The sequence below is a fragment of the Ailuropoda melanoleuca genome, chromosome 17 (assembly GCF_002007445.2).
Source record: "Ailuropoda melanoleuca isolate Jingjing chromosome 17, ASM200744v2, whole genome shotgun sequence".
In the NCBI taxonomy this organism is placed as follows: Eukaryota; Metazoa; Chordata; class Mammalia; order Carnivora; family Ursidae; genus Ailuropoda; species Ailuropoda melanoleuca.
This window is the reverse complement of record NC_048234.1, coordinates 29,495,069-29,512,632: the sequence shown is the minus strand read 5'-3', so window position 1 is coordinate 29,512,632 and position 17,564 is coordinate 29,495,069. Positions and strand designations below refer to the sequence as shown.

Sequence of the window (17,564 nt, the reverse complement as noted above, 5' to 3'; positions counted from 1 at the left end):
GGCCGCGCGCGCCCCGGACGAGAGAGGGCCGGGCCCCGCGGGGGCGCGCGCGAGCGGGTCCACGGTCGCCGGAGCCCCGCCCCGCCTTGCCCCGCCCTACCGGGGCTGGAGCTTGCCCTGCGTCCGGCCCGGGCCGTACGGATCCTTGTGTTGGCGTCCTCTACCTGGGCCGCCTCCGCCGGGATAGGGGCGCGGAGGGAGGGGCTGTGGGCCTCTAGGCTAGCGAGCTTCGGGGGTTGCCGCGGGTCAGCGGTAGGCGCACGTTCGGCCAGCGCTTCTGCCGCTTTGCTTGGGAGGGCTCGAACTGGCGCCCGGTGAGTACCTACCTGAGCTACCCGGCCGCGCTGCGCAGTCCCCCGAGACCTGGAGGTGCTCCCGAGGTGTGGCTGCGCTGGAGCCTGAACCTGGTTGCGTCTTACAAGCCTTGTGCGGACTCTTGCCGCCCTAAGCGGACTGATAGCTGGCCTGCCAAGGAGTGTGTGTACGTGGCGGCGTGTTGCTTAAACGCCCCGTAATGATCCTTAAAATGGGAGACTACCTCCAAGAGATGGGTTGTGGAGAGAAGTCACCAGGGTTGGGGTCAGGTCTTGATCCCTGCGGGAGGAGGCAGGCTTTTATTCCACCAGTATTAGGGTGGTCTAACTACGACCCACCTGCCACCTGTTAATTGTACGGCCTGCTAACTCAGGATGGCTTTTTACCATTTTAAATGGTTGAAAAGATATCAAAAGATTTTTGTGGCACGTGGAAATGATAAGAAATTCAAATTTCGGTGTCCATCAGGTTTTGTTAGAGCACAGCCACGCGCATTTGCTTATGTGCTGCCTGTAGCCCCTTTATCTTCCGAACAGCAGAGCTGAGCTGCTGCCCTCAAAGCCTAAAACACTGTCTGGCGTTTCACGGAGTTATGTCGACCCCTGACCTAGCGGATCGAATCTCCAAGGGGAGGCGAGGGCCGGAGCAGACAAGAAATGCAGTGTGCATTCAGTTCGAAGTAGCCCAGTGTTATAGATAAACTGTATGTTTGCGGGAAGAAAAATTGAAAAAACTTTACCTGAGAGTCTATCCAAAATGAAGCTTGGAAGTTTTTGTTCGGGGGTCAGTGAAAGATAAAAGTGATTCCACAGGAAAGGGGCACGGGTTGAGGTGTTCAGAAATTCTAACCGTGGGAGATTTCTGTTTACTAAAAGGGGGCAAAGTTTAAACAATAGTAGGAAAAGGCTTCCCCGTGGTGTGCAAGAAGATAACCAAAATATCTGTTGAATAAAGCAAATGAGTGAGAAGTCCTGAAACATTTCACTGGCTTAAAAATATCAGACTGGTCTTTAGATGTATTGAAAAGCACAACAATTGGTTAGCATGTTGTCATCTGTTTGTATGAGAGCTGCTGTCTTCCTTATAATCTGCTGATTTCTGCACATACCACCTTTGACCATTTTGCAGTTTAGAGTCCAAAATGTACCGTGCTTAGTAGTGGAATCCACATAATAACCACATACAAGTAATGAAAAAAGGACTCAACAACCTATCTTACTTACGGTAATAAAGAAATTAAAATGTTCATTTGGGATTTGCCCTTGGCAATCTTAGTGTGTTCTCCTTCCCCTATGCAAAGAACTCTGCTGTTGAGGAAAGCTTTGCGCTTATTGGGAGAATAAAGTACATAAATATCCCACGAGATTGGCGGTGGTATATATTCCGAGTTATCAGATGCCCCAGATTGATGAGACTGCAAAGTCCAAATGGTTCTCTCTCCGGAGACATCCCGTGATTGAAGTTTGTAGTTGATCAAGCTTGTCTTTGCTTCAATGGAGTCTGCTTGTGTATATTTGGAGTCTGGCAACTCTTGGTAGCAAATTTTTAAGTGTGATTTTTAAATAGTTCTTCAAGGGGCCAAGAAGAGATGTTATAACACAAAGTGGTCTGGAGGTAGACGATTCCAGTCCCGAATTTGGAGTTCACCTGGTGCTGCCCTGTGCATCCAAGGAGGTTTTTGGAATAAATGACTTCTGGGATTGCTAGGCCCACCCTCACCCCAGCACCCGTCTTGCTTGGGCTTCTCCCAGTTCTCCACCCCTCCCACCACATTGTCACCCATTCAGGGCTAATAGACTGCCCAACATTTACCCAAACACTGTCTTGGGTAATAGCTCTCTATTAGCTAACTAATAGAGAACCGAGGGTTCCTGTTTTGGTAAAAACTTGCATTTGACTGTGGGAATTCCCTCCTGAACCCAAGCAATTTTAGAACTAGGTTCTTGACTCTCCCTCACTCTTTGTTTCAGAATGGCTAGTTTCCACCCAAATAACGCCTCAAGCATCTTTCCAGTGCCACAGCCACACTCTTTGTTAGTTGCGTGCTATGTAATTGATACAATATCCTCCCGTGTCTGCACAGATGTGGCATGAAGCAGGAGGACCCGTAGTCCTTGCCATTCAGGTGTGCTCAGCCATCAATAATCCATCAATAAAAATGGCACCCATTATACATGAGAGCCTTGCAGTTCGGCCAGCACACGTGCAGCATCCTTTCTTTGCTCTTGGTAATAAAGTGCTTTTTAACAGTTGGAAAGAAGAAAAAAATTAACTTGCTAGGACACAGGTCTGAAATAGGAACTGGGAGGGCCTCCAGCTCAGGGGCTACTCACCCCAGCGGCCCACCCCAGCTTAGGTCCCCGATCACCCAACCAGAGCAGCGTTGAGTCAGGCAACCCTCAGGAACCACTATACTGAGGTTCGCTTCAGCTGAGCTTCACCTTTTCACATAAAGAGGTGAAAATGGTTCATTAGAATATCCATAGGACTGCTTTACTGAACCTCAGGGGGCACTGTGTGAAACTGCCCTCCACCCCCCCCCCCCCCCCAGATCCGGGGTCAACAAACAATGGCCTCTAACCTGGCCCTCAGCCTTGAACATTTGCAGTCCGTTTTCTGATTGAGAACACGAACTCTGAAATCCAGTAAGAGAAATATTAACCCAATAAGAAAGGAATTCCGTTCTTCTCTTTAGTAGACGTCTATTACAACAACAACAAAATTGTACTCAATTATTAGGTTTTGACTTTCGTCAAAAACACTGTGGAAATTTGTTTTCTCTCTTGTTACATAAGTACCTACGTAATAACTTTCAGTTTGCCTCTGGGCTCACAAAACCTCGAGTATTTACTACCTGGCCCTTTTCTGAAAAAGTGTGTCTGTGCTGGCCCTCGACTTAAGTTTTTGAGTGAGCCCCTTAAAGGGATTTAACTTTGTTTTGCCTCTGGCCCGCAGTGATGTTTTCCCCATTTCAGAAAGGGAAAGAGGCAAGCTCTGTGGAGTTCCCTGGCATTGGGGAAATAAATGGGTCATCTCCAGGTGATTGAATCTTGAAACTCTGAGTTTCAGAGCTATGAGACTCTGCAGTGTGTGTTCTCTGAGACTTTGGCCTATTGAGTGCACACCCACTGGCTACTGGATTTAGCCATAGAGTCGAGCAGAGAAAAGCTGGTACCTTGTAAAGGTCTCCTACCAAGTGTGGCTAATCCAGGAGTAGGGGTTACCCACAGATCATGGTCATCTTTCCCCCTCAGCGGGCCCTCCTAATTTAAGACTCTTTCTTTTAGCCTTTAAGTCTTTCTTTAGACATCTCTGTGATAAGCATTCGCTTTGTTTTGTGTTTTTAATTTTAGGAAATTTAGGAAGACGTGATTTTCAAAGCTAATTATGAAAACATTTGTCATTGGAATCAGTGGGTGAGTAATTTTGCTGCAAACAGCTGGTAGAGATACTGAGGATGTCCAGAGGGTGTTTTCCTGTAGATGTGGTGGGGGATGGTGGAGTCAGTATCCCTGAGTCCCGAAGAAGAGAGCAGGCCACTGGCAAATATATATAGCACTGTCCATTTAAATGGCAACAGGAGGTGGGAGAATCTCCTCTAAACAGAGAAATGGGACCATCAGTAAGCAAAATCTGCCTGCTTTACCATTTTTTTCTGGAGTTGACACCAGGCACCTTTTCTCCTTATTATCCTGATGTGCTGATTACCCTGGCATAATTATTAGTTGCATGCCCCCCTCTCTCTCAAAAGTGCCCTAAATTATAGGGTCACCCTCCCCGTGGTACCCAAGGTATGCATGCAAATAAGACACCAACAACAGCTCCAGGGGACTGTGTTTGTTTTGGTACTATGTTGTGTTCATCTTTATTCTGAATACATTCACACTAGGTGTGTTCTAATGAATGAAGTATTTGAGTCTGTTAAGATTAAACGTTTGTGATTTGGGGGAGATCACTGTATTGTTGTATTATGTTACTATAGTAAGTAATCACAGGTACAAGGGAATGAATCCAGTGTCAGAACTCTGCCTCGTCTTGCTCCCGTCTAACCAGAACCAAAGTTCCATTTTTCTCTGCATTGCTTCTCTTGGTCAAGCCTTGCCTTCTGCATTCACTGCCACCATCCTAAATCGGGCCCTCATCCCCTAATCCCAGCCTCCCCCTCTTAACCTTTCCTAGGTACCTCTTCACCAGTTGTATCTTCTCGCAGAAATGTTTAATTATTCTCTCACCTCGTGAACAATATGCAGTGGTTTCCAGTTATCTAGAGCAAAATCTGAATATCTGGGTGTATGAAGACCATCCATAAATAGTAAAAGAAATGTACTAGCTTCAGGGCATGTAGGCTGTAGGGAAGGTTTGATACAGGAGCTCAGCGATATCACCGAAGAATCCGTTTCTTTCCATCTCTTCTTGGTGTCTTCCTCCATTTGAATTCATCCTAGAGTTGGCTGCACTTTTGGGGGCACAATGGGATACCAGCAGGTCCTGGGCCCTGCTCTGGAGTTGACAGTGGGGTCAGTCCAAACCAGACCTCAGAAATGGGTAGAACCTGGGGAGGCAGTTACCAGGTCAGCTCTAGTATCCAAACCAACTTTCATTCTGCGTATGTAGGAGTAACATTCCCTTCTTCTCCATGTTCCAGGTGTAGACACCTGCCTCATGCTTTCTTGCCCTGTGTGTGAGGGGCCACCCACACCTCCCTAAGAAAGCCTCCCCTTCACTGTCTCTTCCTGGAAGAGGGCTAGGATTTCATTTTAGTGCTGCTTCTGGGAAGCCCCTGCCACACTCAGCCGCAGTGACCTCTGTTCCTGCCTTTCTGTCTTCCTCCAGACTCAGTGTTGTATCTTCCTTGTATATTTACCACTTGCTATGCTGTGATGTGATCATTCAGTTAACACGTTAAGGAATAGCAGGGATTCCAAAGGATTCCAGGGTCGTTCAAGATCCTCCTGCAAATGGAATGCATGTGTGAAGATGTTTATTTTTCTGGGGAAAGGGCATATAAACTTTATCAGATTGTCACAGAATTCTGTGATGTTCAAAAATAAAAGTTTCATGGGCTTTGGGGGGAAAAAAGATCCATGGGCTTTGGAGTTAGACTTTGTATCCCATCCTCAGTACTTGCTAGTTGTTACCTTGGGCAAGCTGTATGAGGATATAGTCTTTCAGTCCTTAGTTTGCTCAACTGTAAAATGGTAATATTAATATCTACCTCCTACAGAATGGATTTGCCTCTTAAGTACCTGCAGTTATCCTTTTTAACTTCTCCTTAGCCCACTGTCATGTTCCAAATACACTCTCTCCTCCTGTCTCTTGGCGTGTAAAAAACAAATGGACCAGGACTTGTGCCTTTATTTAGGTGTTGTGAACAAAGAAGGAAGTGGCCCCAAGTAGTTACTTGCTTTCCTTCCCCATATCCTAAGATAAAGCGTGCATGTGTCTGGGCACTCTTGCCCTGAGGCTGGAGGGCCTGTGAGGGTGGTCCTGAGCTTGGTGGTGCATGGTGGTTATGAGCTGCTGAAAGAGAAGAGTTAGCCTTAAGGTGTCACCTGACCGGGATTCCAAGTATAGATGCTAGGCTTGAACTTGTGCCGTTCTGACTTGTTAAATTCTCATTAAACTCCTCTCCCATGACTCTGAACTGTACTGCCTTCTGTCTGGTCTGTCTCTTCCAAGTCTACGACACTGGAGTGCTTGCTTCTCATTGTCTTCAGCTAAGTCAGTGAGAAGGGATCTAAATACGGTTGGTTTGACTGTATCATCTGAAAGAGATAAGTCCAGAAAATGACATATTTGTTGCTCATACTAGAATAAAGTTAGCTCATACTGGGGCGCCTGGGTGGTTTAGTCGTTATGCATCTGCCTTCGACTCGGGACGTGATCCCAGGGCCCTGCTCCGCTGGAAGCCTGCTTCTTCCTCTCCTGCACCCACTGCTTGTGTTCCCTCTCTCACTGGCCGTCTCTCTGTCAACTAAATAAAATCTTTAAAAATAAATAAATAAATAAATAAAGTTAGCTCACACTATAATAAAGCTAGCCCTGTTTACTCTCTCTTTTTAAACCAAAGTTCAGTATCTGAGCTATGGAAACTCAGTATGGATTACAGACATTTTTGTTAAAAGGGAGAAATTTTATACCAGTGTTTTCTCAAGGCAAAGGGTAATACCCACCCACTTCCTTGTCTTTTCTTTAAAAAAAAAAAAAAAAGGATAGATTTATTTATTTGCGGGGGGGGGGGGGAGCAGAGAGCTTGAGCAGGGGGAGGAGCAAAGGGAGAAGGAGAAGGAGGAAGCAGACTCCCCGCTGAGCTGACCTTCCTGTAGGATCCCACGACCCTGAGATCAGGACTTGAGCCAGAATCAAGAGTTAGACACTAAACCAACTGAGTCACTCAGGCACTTCTGTCTTTTCAAGGAGATCGCCCGTATCCTACCCAATTGTGTATTCTAAGTTTAAATGAAGAAAACTTTACAGGGCGCCCGGGTAGCTCAGTCAGTTAAGCGGCCACCTTCAGCTCAGGTCATGATCTCAGGGTCCTGGGATTGAACCTGCATGGGGCTCCCTGCTCAGCAGGGAGTCTGCTGCTCCCTCTCCCTCTCCCCTTCCCCACCTCAATCAGCGTGTGCTCACTCTCTCTCTCTCAGATAAATAAATAAAATCTTTTAAAAAATTAATGAAAAAAGTTTTGAATCAAGTTCCTTGTACTTTGTAGGTATAAGGTATTTAGGTAATAATTGAATTACAGCCAGTAAACAATTTTGATGAGTGAGTATTAGTTTCTTTTCTAGATTATAAATACATTGCAATCTATCATCTGGGACTGAACACAGGCTCTTGCAGATAAATATGCAGTTATGAGTTTGTTTATGCCGTGAACATTCAGTGGTATGATAATGTCTTGATTTAGAGTAATGGTTTCAAATGCACAAAATAAAATACAGGAATACAAAGGAAACCAGTTATGTTGAAATAAAGTTATAAAAATATTTTAGACAAATTGTTGCTTTGTGATATATACACTTCTTCGTTAACTTATTGAATAACAGTGTCCAGGGGTGGGTTTAAAAACTGCCATCAATTTGAAATAATAATGAATATCAATCTGCGTCAAGATATCTGACCCCCCTGCACCATGGTATGAAAGTATCTATGATTTCTAGTGGTGACAAAGCCACGGGTACTATTAATACTACTGATGTTTGTTACTTATATTTGTAATTAAAGGAAAAGCTCTGACTGAATGACTCAGCATAGAAGCACCTGTCGTGTGCTGTGGGTGATGCTAGACGCGGGAAAACTAGATACACAGAGCAATTAGTCAAGATCCCCGTTCTCCCCAACGTCACAGTCCAGCCAGGTAACTGACTCTCTGTGACAAGCTCCAGGGGGCCTCCCATTTGGCCCAAAGTGGAGAGAGATGAAGGAGAAAGGGGGCATCACAGCGGAGATGTGAATGCGTAATCCATGGCTTGTCATAAGCCAGTCCTCCATTTTTCTCCACGGGGCACTGAAACAAAGTCATAGCGGCCAAGTGTGGATGGACATACTTGCTCGAAAACGTGCTACTCGTATTTTCAGTGTTGCATACGATCCTTGAGAATGTTTCAATGTAGACAAAACATTCTTTGCTTCCCACACAGTAGCTGTAATTTTAAACCTTAGTATTACCCAGTTTACTTGCCCAGTACTTAGTGACCTTCCTCTTCCATCCTTTCCAGTATATTTCTCCTCATTGATTACAGTAGATCTACTTAGGCCTATGGTATTACCAACATATCTATGAAAGAAATAATTCCATCTTAGGTATTAACATATTGTTTTTAAATATCCTTTTTCTAAGATCACTTTAAAATGTTTTATATTTTTTAAAAATTTTAAAAATAAATGTTTTACATTTTACATTTACATTTTACATTTACAGTGTAAATTGACATTTACAATGCATCTTCCTTCTTGGTATGCTCAATTTTTTTTCTTTTCCTTTTTCTGTTCAGGGTGACAAATGGCGGGAAGACAACGCTAGCTAAGAATTTGCAGAAACACCTTCCAAACTGCAGTGTCATATCTCAGGATGATTTCTTTAAGGTATCTATAAAAATGCCTTGGATAATTCATTTAACACAACAAAGTTCTATTAGCAAAGTTGATGAAATTACATCCAAAAAGCCTCTGCTGAGGGATAAGAGTTTTTGTAGTCAAGATAGGCTCCATGCAGTAATGTCCCTTATCCACTAGATGGCATTTCTTATTGGCGTGGCTCTGATTTTATTTCTCCTCGTCATCCGAAGCATTTAGTAAATTTATCACCTCTCTTCATTCTATAATTGTATCATTTCTGCACTGCACAGTTTTGATGGGTGCTTTGTTCTTTTTTGCAGCCAAAGTCGGAGATAGAAATAGATACAAATGGATTTCTGCAGTATGACGGTAAGTAGATGAGTTTGTGACACATTTGCTAATGTTCATTTTCTTTTTCAAACCCGAATACCTTTTCTGTCTATGAAGACAGTCTCAAAAATGTGCTTAAATATATTGCTGTACTTTACACATACTTTTGTAAAGGTTTCTGATTTATGTCCAACTACTTAAATAAATGAAACCTTTTCCCCAGCTTTATATTTAAGACTGAGAACATTGGAACAATATAGATTTTTCTTCTAAAGCAAGAGCGAGGTAGGTTTGCGGGTACCCCTCTCATCCCTGTCTGGGGTGCACATAACTAAGGATACCTCCCTCACCCCCTCCCCGCCATCTCGCCTGAAGCAAACTCTAAGCTCATCCTCGGAGCTCCCCTTCCCAGTGACCAAGGTGCGCCGAGCAGCTGGTTTCTTCTTTCCACTGCTCATAAAGGTTAGTGAATATTTTTGAGATGGATTCATCTCGCTCCCTTGCCCAATCTAACACTGAAGCCAAAGGATTATAAAAGTCCATCAGAAAATATTTATTTTCCTATAGAGAGTATCATGTTAATAAACTATTTTTAATGGTCTTATCAACTTTTATGATGAACAAGATGACCACTGAGTATTTATGCAAACTGGCAACAGAAACAGCTCTCTTAAAAAGACATAAACTATGTTCTTTATTTTTAACTTTGACAACCTTAGAGGAAAAATATTGTGTAATCAGTTCTTACAGACACTTGATAGTTTTAAGAGAAGCAAAATCCTTGACTCACTGCCTGTTCTTGTGTCTTGAGCTCCAGCCAGGATATTTTTTTCCTTTTGTCCCCTCCTCTAATGGTTAGTGAGGAAGATTATTACAGAATAAGCATTAAACAAGGAAAAACCATTTTCAACAATTGACAAAGAATTATTCCTAATTCAAATGAGTTCTTATAAACTAAGAAAAATACTAATATTCCAATTGAAAAATGTCCAAGAATATAAATAAGCTATTCATAGAAGCAAAAGGTTATTTGATTAATAACTATACAATAAAAAGTCAATCTCAGAAGTAGTCAGAAATGTAAATTACTTTTTTTCCCCACTTACCTAGTAAACAGATTTTTAAAGCAATAATTACCTAATGATGGCACAGTTATCTAATTATCTAATGATGGCTCAGTAAAACAAAAACTCTCTTAGATGAGAATATTAATTGATCTCACCCTTCTGGAAGGGAGATTGATATGTCCCAAAGACTTTAAAATATTCATGCTACGTGTCAAGTGTCCCACTTCCAGGAATCTATCTTAGGGAAAAGTCTGAAATTTTTAGGTAAGTGTACAAATTTAAAATAAATCATGGTAATGCTGAAATCTTTATGATAACCACCAAAAGAATAATTTAAAGATATATAGCTATCAAGTTTATAAATAGATGGAATCATTAAAATGTAGTTGATAAATACAAAATAAGTCAAATAAAAAACAGAGAACTTAAGTCAAAAGATGATAGAAAAGTAGAAAATGAGAATAAAATGATAGATTTAAGCCAAATATATCAGTAGCTATATTAAGTTAAATGAACTAAAATACTCCAAAGATTGTCAAGCTTGTTTGAAAAAAAAAGAAGAAAGAAAGGAAAGTCCAACTATAAGCACCTTACAAGAGCTATATTTAAATATTAGGACAAAGAAAAGTAGACAAGGCTAGAAAAAGATCTGCCATGTAGGGGCGCCTGGGTGGCACAGCGGTTAAGCGCCTGCCTTCGGCTCAGGGCGTGATCCCGGTGTTATGGGATCGGGCCCCGCGTCAGGCTCCTCCGCTATGAGCCTGCTTCTTCCTCTCCCACTCCCCCTGCTTGTGTTCCCTCTCTCGCTGGCTGTCTCTATCTCTGTTGAATAAATAAATAAAATCTTTAAAAAAAAAAAAAAAGATCTGCCATGTGAACACTTACAAAAAGAAATCTGGTATAACTACTAATATCAGACAAAGTAAACACAAAGAGTATCACTAGAGATACTATTACTACAGATGAATAGAAATAAATGGGTCAATTCAACAGGAAGATAAACAATCTAAAATTTGTATGCACCTAATAACATAACCTCAAAATACATTAAACAAAACCTGACAAAACTAAATGGGGAAATACACAAATCTATAATTATTGTGGGAGATTTTTTAATACAACTTCTTCAGTAATTAATGGAAAAAGCAGACAAAAGTTATAAGGGTATAACAGATTCAAACAACACAGTTAACAAACTTAACCAAACTAACATATATAGAACAGGTAGCCAATCACAGCAGAATACACATTTTTGTTTTCTTAATACAGGGAACATTAACTAAAATGGAGGGTATATGCAAGGGCATGGAGGAAGTCTTAGTACATTTCAATAGATTGAAGTAATATAGAGATATCCTCTAATCACAGAACTGAATTAGAAATCAGTAACAAAAGAGTAAGTAGAAAACTCCTAAGTGTTTGTAAATTTTTTTCTGGAAAAATTTAAGCATATACAAAAGTAGGCAGAAAAGTGTAATGAGCTCTCATGAATTCATCATCCAGCTTTTAAAATGATGCAGTCTTGACCATATATTTCATCTATACCCTTACCCACTTTCTCTTTATATATTTTTAGAAGTAAATTCCATATGTCATCATGTTTCATCTGAAGCAGAGCACTTCTATATATCCTGTGGGTTAAAGAATAAATCACAGTGAAAATTAGAAGACACCTTTAACTGAACGATAATGAAAATATCTTAAAACTAATGGTATTTCTGGTTCCAGCTAAAATGGATTGGCCCCATTCCTTGCTCTTTCTCCCTCTTAAAATTGAAAACCTTGGATGGAACACAACAAACAAAGGAAGACTCAAAGATAAAAAGAAGAGAACAGACTGGCCAGGGCCTTTGGGACTTGAGGAATGACGTCACTGTGATTCTCTGGGTTTTCTTCTTACCTGTCATATATCCAGGAAGGGGTGCTTGAGGGGTGTGCAACGTGGTATCATTAATAGGTACAGACAGAAAAGTCCCAAGAAACCTGTTCCCTGTAGTTAAAATAAAATGTAAAAATGTTACCTATTTGATAATGATCTCACTGATACGTGGAATTTAAGAAATAAGGCAGAGGATCATAGGGGAAAAGAGGAAAAAATGAACCAAGATGAAACCAGAGAGGGAGACAAACCATAAGAGATTCTTAATCATAGGAAACAAACTGAGGGTTGCTGGAGGGGAGGGGTGGAAGGATGGGGTAACTGGGTGGTATACACTGGGGAGGGTATGTGTTGTAATGAGCACAGGGTATTATATAAGAGTGATGAAGCACAGACCTGTACCCCTGAAACAAATAATACATTGTAGGTTAATTAATTGAATTTAAATTTTAAAAAACTCATTGGAGGGGCTCAAAAGCAGAATAAATATGATAGAGGAAAGAATCTGTGAATTTGAGGACAGAACAATAGAAATTACTCTTTCTAAACAACAGAGAGGATATAGACTGAAAAGAAATTAACAGAAATATGGGGCAATAACAAAAGCTCTAACATTCACATCATTGGAGCCTCAGAAGAAGAGGAGAAAAAGTGTGGTGTTAAAAAAGTAGTAAAAATGGGGGCGCCTGGGTGGCACAGCGGTTAAGCGTCTGCCTTCGGCTCAGGGCGTGATCCCGGCATTGTGGGATCGAGCCACATCAGGCTCTTCCGCTATGAGCCTGCTTCTTCCTCTCCCTCTCCCCCTGCTTGTGTTCCCTCTCTCTCTGGCTGTCTCTATCTCTGTCAAATAAATAAATAAAATCTTTAAAAAAAAAAAAAAAGTAGTAAAAATGTAAAACATTGCAAACTTGGCATAAGATATAAACCTACAAATTCAAGAATCTGACTGATCCCCAAACAGATTAAACAAGAAAAAAGAGAAGGTACAGATTACAAATATCAAATACAAAAATGTAATACCACTGCAGATCCTACAGAAATTAAAAAAATAAGAGCATATTATGAACAATCTGCGAGTAAATTAGAAAACTTTAATGAAATTGACAATTACCCTGAAAATTGCAACTTACAAAACTAGCACCAGAACAAAGAGAAAATCCTAATAATCCTATGTGTAGTGAATAAGTTAATCCATAATTTATAAACCTTCCACTAAAAAGCCTCTAAGTCCAGATGGCGCAATTCAGTGGTTCTGGAGTCGGGGCTCAGAAATTGTAATTCTTTCTGGTAAATTCACAGGTCATACTAAGGCTGCGGGCCTAGGTCCTACACTTTGAGAATCAGTGTTCTGGAATAATTTTCTAGAATTATAATTGTAAGCTCAAAAAGTATGCATATTTTAGAGTTTAAAAAGGACCTATTTGTGTCCTTTATAAAATTTTTAATGATTTTTCCCTTATTTACTTGTAAGAGCCCTTTATATATTAAACATATTAGCTCTTGGGGCGCCTGGGTGGCTTAGTTGGTTAAGCGTCTGACTCTTGGTTTCAGCTCAGTTCGTGATCTCATAGTCTTGGGATCGAGCCCCACGTCGGGCTATGTGCTCAGTGCTGAGTCAGCTTCAGATTCTTTCTCCCTTCCCCTCTGCCCCTCCTGCTTGCGCTCTCTCGCTCTCTCTCTCTCTCAAATAAATAAATACAATCTTAAAAAAAAAAAAAAGGTACGTATTTTAGCTTTTGGTGAAATACATTGCACATATTTTCCCCAGTATGTCATTTATCTTTCAAACTAGTTTATAGATATTTTGTCATCCAAAAATGTTAAACTTTTGTACAGTAAGGAGGGAATAGACCTTATAAATAAAGCAATATTAGCCATGAGTTTATGATTGCCAAACTGGTAATGGGGATATGGGAATTCATTGTATTCTACTGTCTACATTTATATATATTTGAAATTTTCCATATTAGAAATGTTTCAGACATACCAATTTGTCCATAATAGAGATTATATTTGTCTAAAGTATTTATTCGGTATTTTGAAGGGTAAATAAAATAGTGTTATTCTAGATCTCTTTAATATAGAGCCCTGGATATACACATCATAAAAAGCCGCATCATAAACCTTTTGTTGTATTGATTTCATGTTTTTGTATGTTTGCTTGAAGTGCTTGAAGCGCTCAACATGGAAAAAATGATGTCTGCCATTTCCTGCTGGATGGAAAGCCCAAGACACTCACTGGTATCAACGCACCGTGGAAGCAGCGAGGAAATTCCCATATTAATCGTCGAAGGCTTCCTTCTCTTTAATTATAAGTAAGCATCCTCAACCTAATATTGACTCTGAATGAATGGGGGGAGAGCCTTGTGAACTAAAGACGCTGTTATTTTAGGCCCCTGGACACTCTGTGGAACAGAAGTTACTTTCTGACGATTCCTTATGAAGAATGCAAGAGGAGGAGGAGGTGAGTTTCGAAATTGCGTTTGTGGATTGTAATTCAAGAGACACAGTTTACATGGAGATGGAAACACAGCATAGGGGGTAGGGTCAGTGGTGTTTGTAGTGACAGTGTGTGGTGACAGATGGAATTACGTGGTGAGCTTAGCGGAATGTATGGAGAAGTGCAATCCCTATGTTCTACGATCGAAACTAATAACGTTGTGTGTCAACCATACTTCAATTAAAAATAAAATCTTTTTAAGTAAAAAAAAAAATGTTGATTATGATTTTAAATTCATGAGCCATTATTCGGTGACAGCCACAAAGAACACAAATTAACTGAAAGCTTAATCCAGCATATCAGGTTCTCTGTCATTATTTACATTGCTTTTTGTCTCTTGATTCTTTTATAAAGCACTGAAGTAGGTGGAGATAATCATGAATAAGAGTGAGTTACAAAAGTAATTTGTTTGGGTCAGAAAACTAAATCTGTTTTGTTGCCTTTGAAACTAGTGTTGAGTCTAAACTGTGTACTTTTGATTCTATTGGGATTAAGTCTCAGTGATTTTCCCATTATCCTGACCATTATTATTTTACTTTTATCAACTGTGTGTTTCTGTCCGCATAAAGTTTCCCATGTGTTTTGATAGTACGAGGGTCTATGAGCCGCCAGATGTCCCAGGGTACTTTGATGGCCACGTGTGGCCCATGTATCTAAAGCACAGACAAGAAGTGGAGAACATCACCTGGGAGATTGGTAAGTACCTTTTCTCCTCCACAGAAGGCCTTCACTTGTCGTTGCTTGAAGTCCTCAAGAGAAAGGACTTTTAGGAGGCATTTTTCTCTTGATCACATCATAAAGGAACCGTTTAAGCCAGAACACTCTGGGCCCTTCCACAATTGATTGTCCTGGTTTCTGCTTCTCTCTCTAAGGCTCTTCTCAAAGTCTGTCAACTTCTAGATGGTCATTCATGAAACGGGTATTGATCGAATGCCTTCTGTGTACAAGGCCCTGCCCTGTTGATACTAAGAAAAATAAGACAAACCCAGCTTCTGCTCTTACGACCTAACATTCTGTCCGGGAAACAGGCATTAAAGATGCTAGCTGCGTGAGCACATGCTTTCTAGCTGTGCTAAGTGCTGTGACACCAAGTTCCAGGGGGAGCCAACAATCAGGGAAGGCTTCGTTGAGGAAGCCACTTAAATCACACTGTGAGGGGTTTAACTGGACAAAGGGAGGTAGGCTGGGGGAACAGATGATCACCCCAGACAGTATATGAAAAGGCTAGGGATGGGAAGGAATGAATAGCACCTGAAAGGAGGTTGGTGTATTTCTGGTAGAGAAAACCAAGAGAGAGAGGTAATGCTGGTGACATAAGAAAGATCTAGACTCTACAAGGCCATAGGCCAGTGAAGGGCTCTCATTATCCTCAGAGAAGTGGAAATGCCCTCTACAGAGAGGTTTCAAACAAGGACATGGTAAATACCAAATTCTTGTTTTAGTGAGATCCCCTCGGCTATGTGAGTGTGGGTGTATGTGCTCATAGAACAGAATGACAGAAGAGATGTGGAGGGTCCCCCTCTCTCCCTCTCCATCTAAATTGCCAATCTAGGGGTGCCTGGCTGGCTCAGTCAGTGGAGCATGCAACTCTTGATCTTGGGGTTATGAGTTCAAGACCCATGCTAGGTGGAGAGATTGCTTAAAAATGAAACCTTAAAAAAAAAAAAAAGGCCAATCTAACCATGCCCTCACTTTGCTTAAATACCTGCAAAGAGTCTCCAACTTTTTGGAATAAAATCCAAGCAGTCAGACTTCAAAGCCCCTGAAGACTAAGGCATAGACAGCCTTGCTCTAAAATCTCCTCTCTCCAGTGTTCCTGCCTCCCACAGTCTAGCCCTTCCAAACTGTATATCCTTTTCTTAACAAGCAAACTTCTCTCTTGTCTCCAGTTTTCCGATTAAAGGGTTCTTTTCTTCCTTTAACCTATACAACTTCCACTTTTTCTCCAAAATTACCTATGCCAGTTTGGGTAAGAATACATTTCTCCAGGGCCTGGAGAATTCTGAGTCAGAATGCATGGAATAGCCCAGACCCCTGCATGGTTCAAGAAGCTGGGGCAGCTCTTTCTGTCCACAGGTCCTGTCCCCATGCTTTAATAAAATCACCTTTACACACACACACACACACACACACACACACACACAGAGCTTCCTGAGTGATCCCAATGCACAAGTAAGTTGGAGAACCACCCCCTTAAATGATTCTCAGTGCACATACAGAGTGCCATTTAACTCTTTCTTTTTCAAAAAATAATTTCCATATCTGCTAGTATGCGTTTCTCCCCATTGAACCAATTTTTCTTTACCTGTTATTCCTGACTATAATCTATTTCTGTTTTTAATGGCTATTAATTTCTTTTAAGTGTTTAAGGTCTTGTGTTCTTTATTTAAACCTATTAGTATTCTTTTGGGGGGGGGTGGCAGAGCAAGAGGACAAGGGGCTTGATCTCGTGACCTTGAGATCATGCCTGAGCCGAAATCTAGAGTTGGACACTTAACCGACTGAACCACCCAGGTGCCCCTGAACCTATTAGTATTCTTAAGAGATGTCAGGTGCCAGAGTAAGGATCCTGTACTAATAGGCCCATTAGCATTTGAAGCGTTCTCCTTTCTCCTTCTCAGTTTACCTAGATGGAACAAAATCGGAAGAGGACCTCTTTTCCCAAGTGTATGAAGATCTAATACAAGAACTAGCAAAGCAAAAGTGTAAGTATTGTGGGTGGTGAAGGAACAGCCAGGAAAAGAGTTCATTACATACCCAATAATAGCTTACCAGAATGCTCATGTAGGAGTGATTGTATCCATTCATTCGTTGCATTGAAGATAATTCAGAATCTGAGACTCCGAATGGGTTTGGGGCCTTGATTATTTTCTTAATGAGGTTTTTTTATTTAAGGGTGAAAATACCCACCCATTGTTACATCCCTTAATGATGTTTATGTTACATAGTTTAAATGTTTTAGTAGATGGCTGTTATTTCAGTGGGACTGACATTATCCTTCGGGCAGAGTGGAGTTAAAAGGCTGATGATCTCGTTTTAATATATCTAGAGCGCCCCTTCTCCTTTAGTCTCTTAAAGCTTTCCCATGAACTTTTTTTTCCCAGATGTCTCAAAAATAAACACAAGATGTGAAAAAATATCTATTGAGTCTTTCTTTCAGGATTTCATCTTAGATGACACGTTTTGCAAGTACCAGAATCCCTCCTCGATCTGGCTTAAGCAGAAAGTACAGGGTAGCTGTGGCTTCAGGCTCAGCTAGATTAAGGAGCTCAAATGTAGCCTTCAAGATTCTGTCACAATTCCACATTGTGGAATTGTTTGGGTTTCTTTCAGAGTCAGACTCTCTCCACTGACAGATAGGATGGCGGTTGGAAGCACCATCTTCCCAGGTGCAACATCCCCAGTAGAAAAA

General features: G+C 41.2%; 1 protein-coding gene across 4 annotated transcripts in view; it reads left to right on the top strand.

Moving 5' to 3' along the window:
- The first annotated feature begins 68 nt into the window (after positions 1-68).
- NMRK1 (nicotinamide riboside kinase 1) overlaps positions 69-17,564 on the top strand; it is a 45,952-nt gene continuing 28,456 nt past the window's right edge. For 2 of the 4 annotated variants that reach the window (XR_004621699.1, XM_011217338.3), the window contains exons 1-8: positions 73-314; positions 3,669-3,731; positions 8,313-8,403; positions 8,697-8,745; positions 13,820-13,967; positions 14,045-14,116; positions 14,742-14,848; positions 16,774-16,857. Coding sequence is in view for 3 of the 4 variants with exons in the window: in XM_011217338.3 (XP_011215640.1) it covers positions 3,703-3,731; positions 8,313-8,403; positions 8,697-8,745; positions 13,820-13,967; positions 14,045-14,116; positions 14,742-14,848; positions 16,774-16,857 (580 nt within the window). In the remaining variant the exon portion in view is untranslated. The other 2 variants (XM_034646982.1, XM_034646983.1) reach the window with 2 other exon arrangements.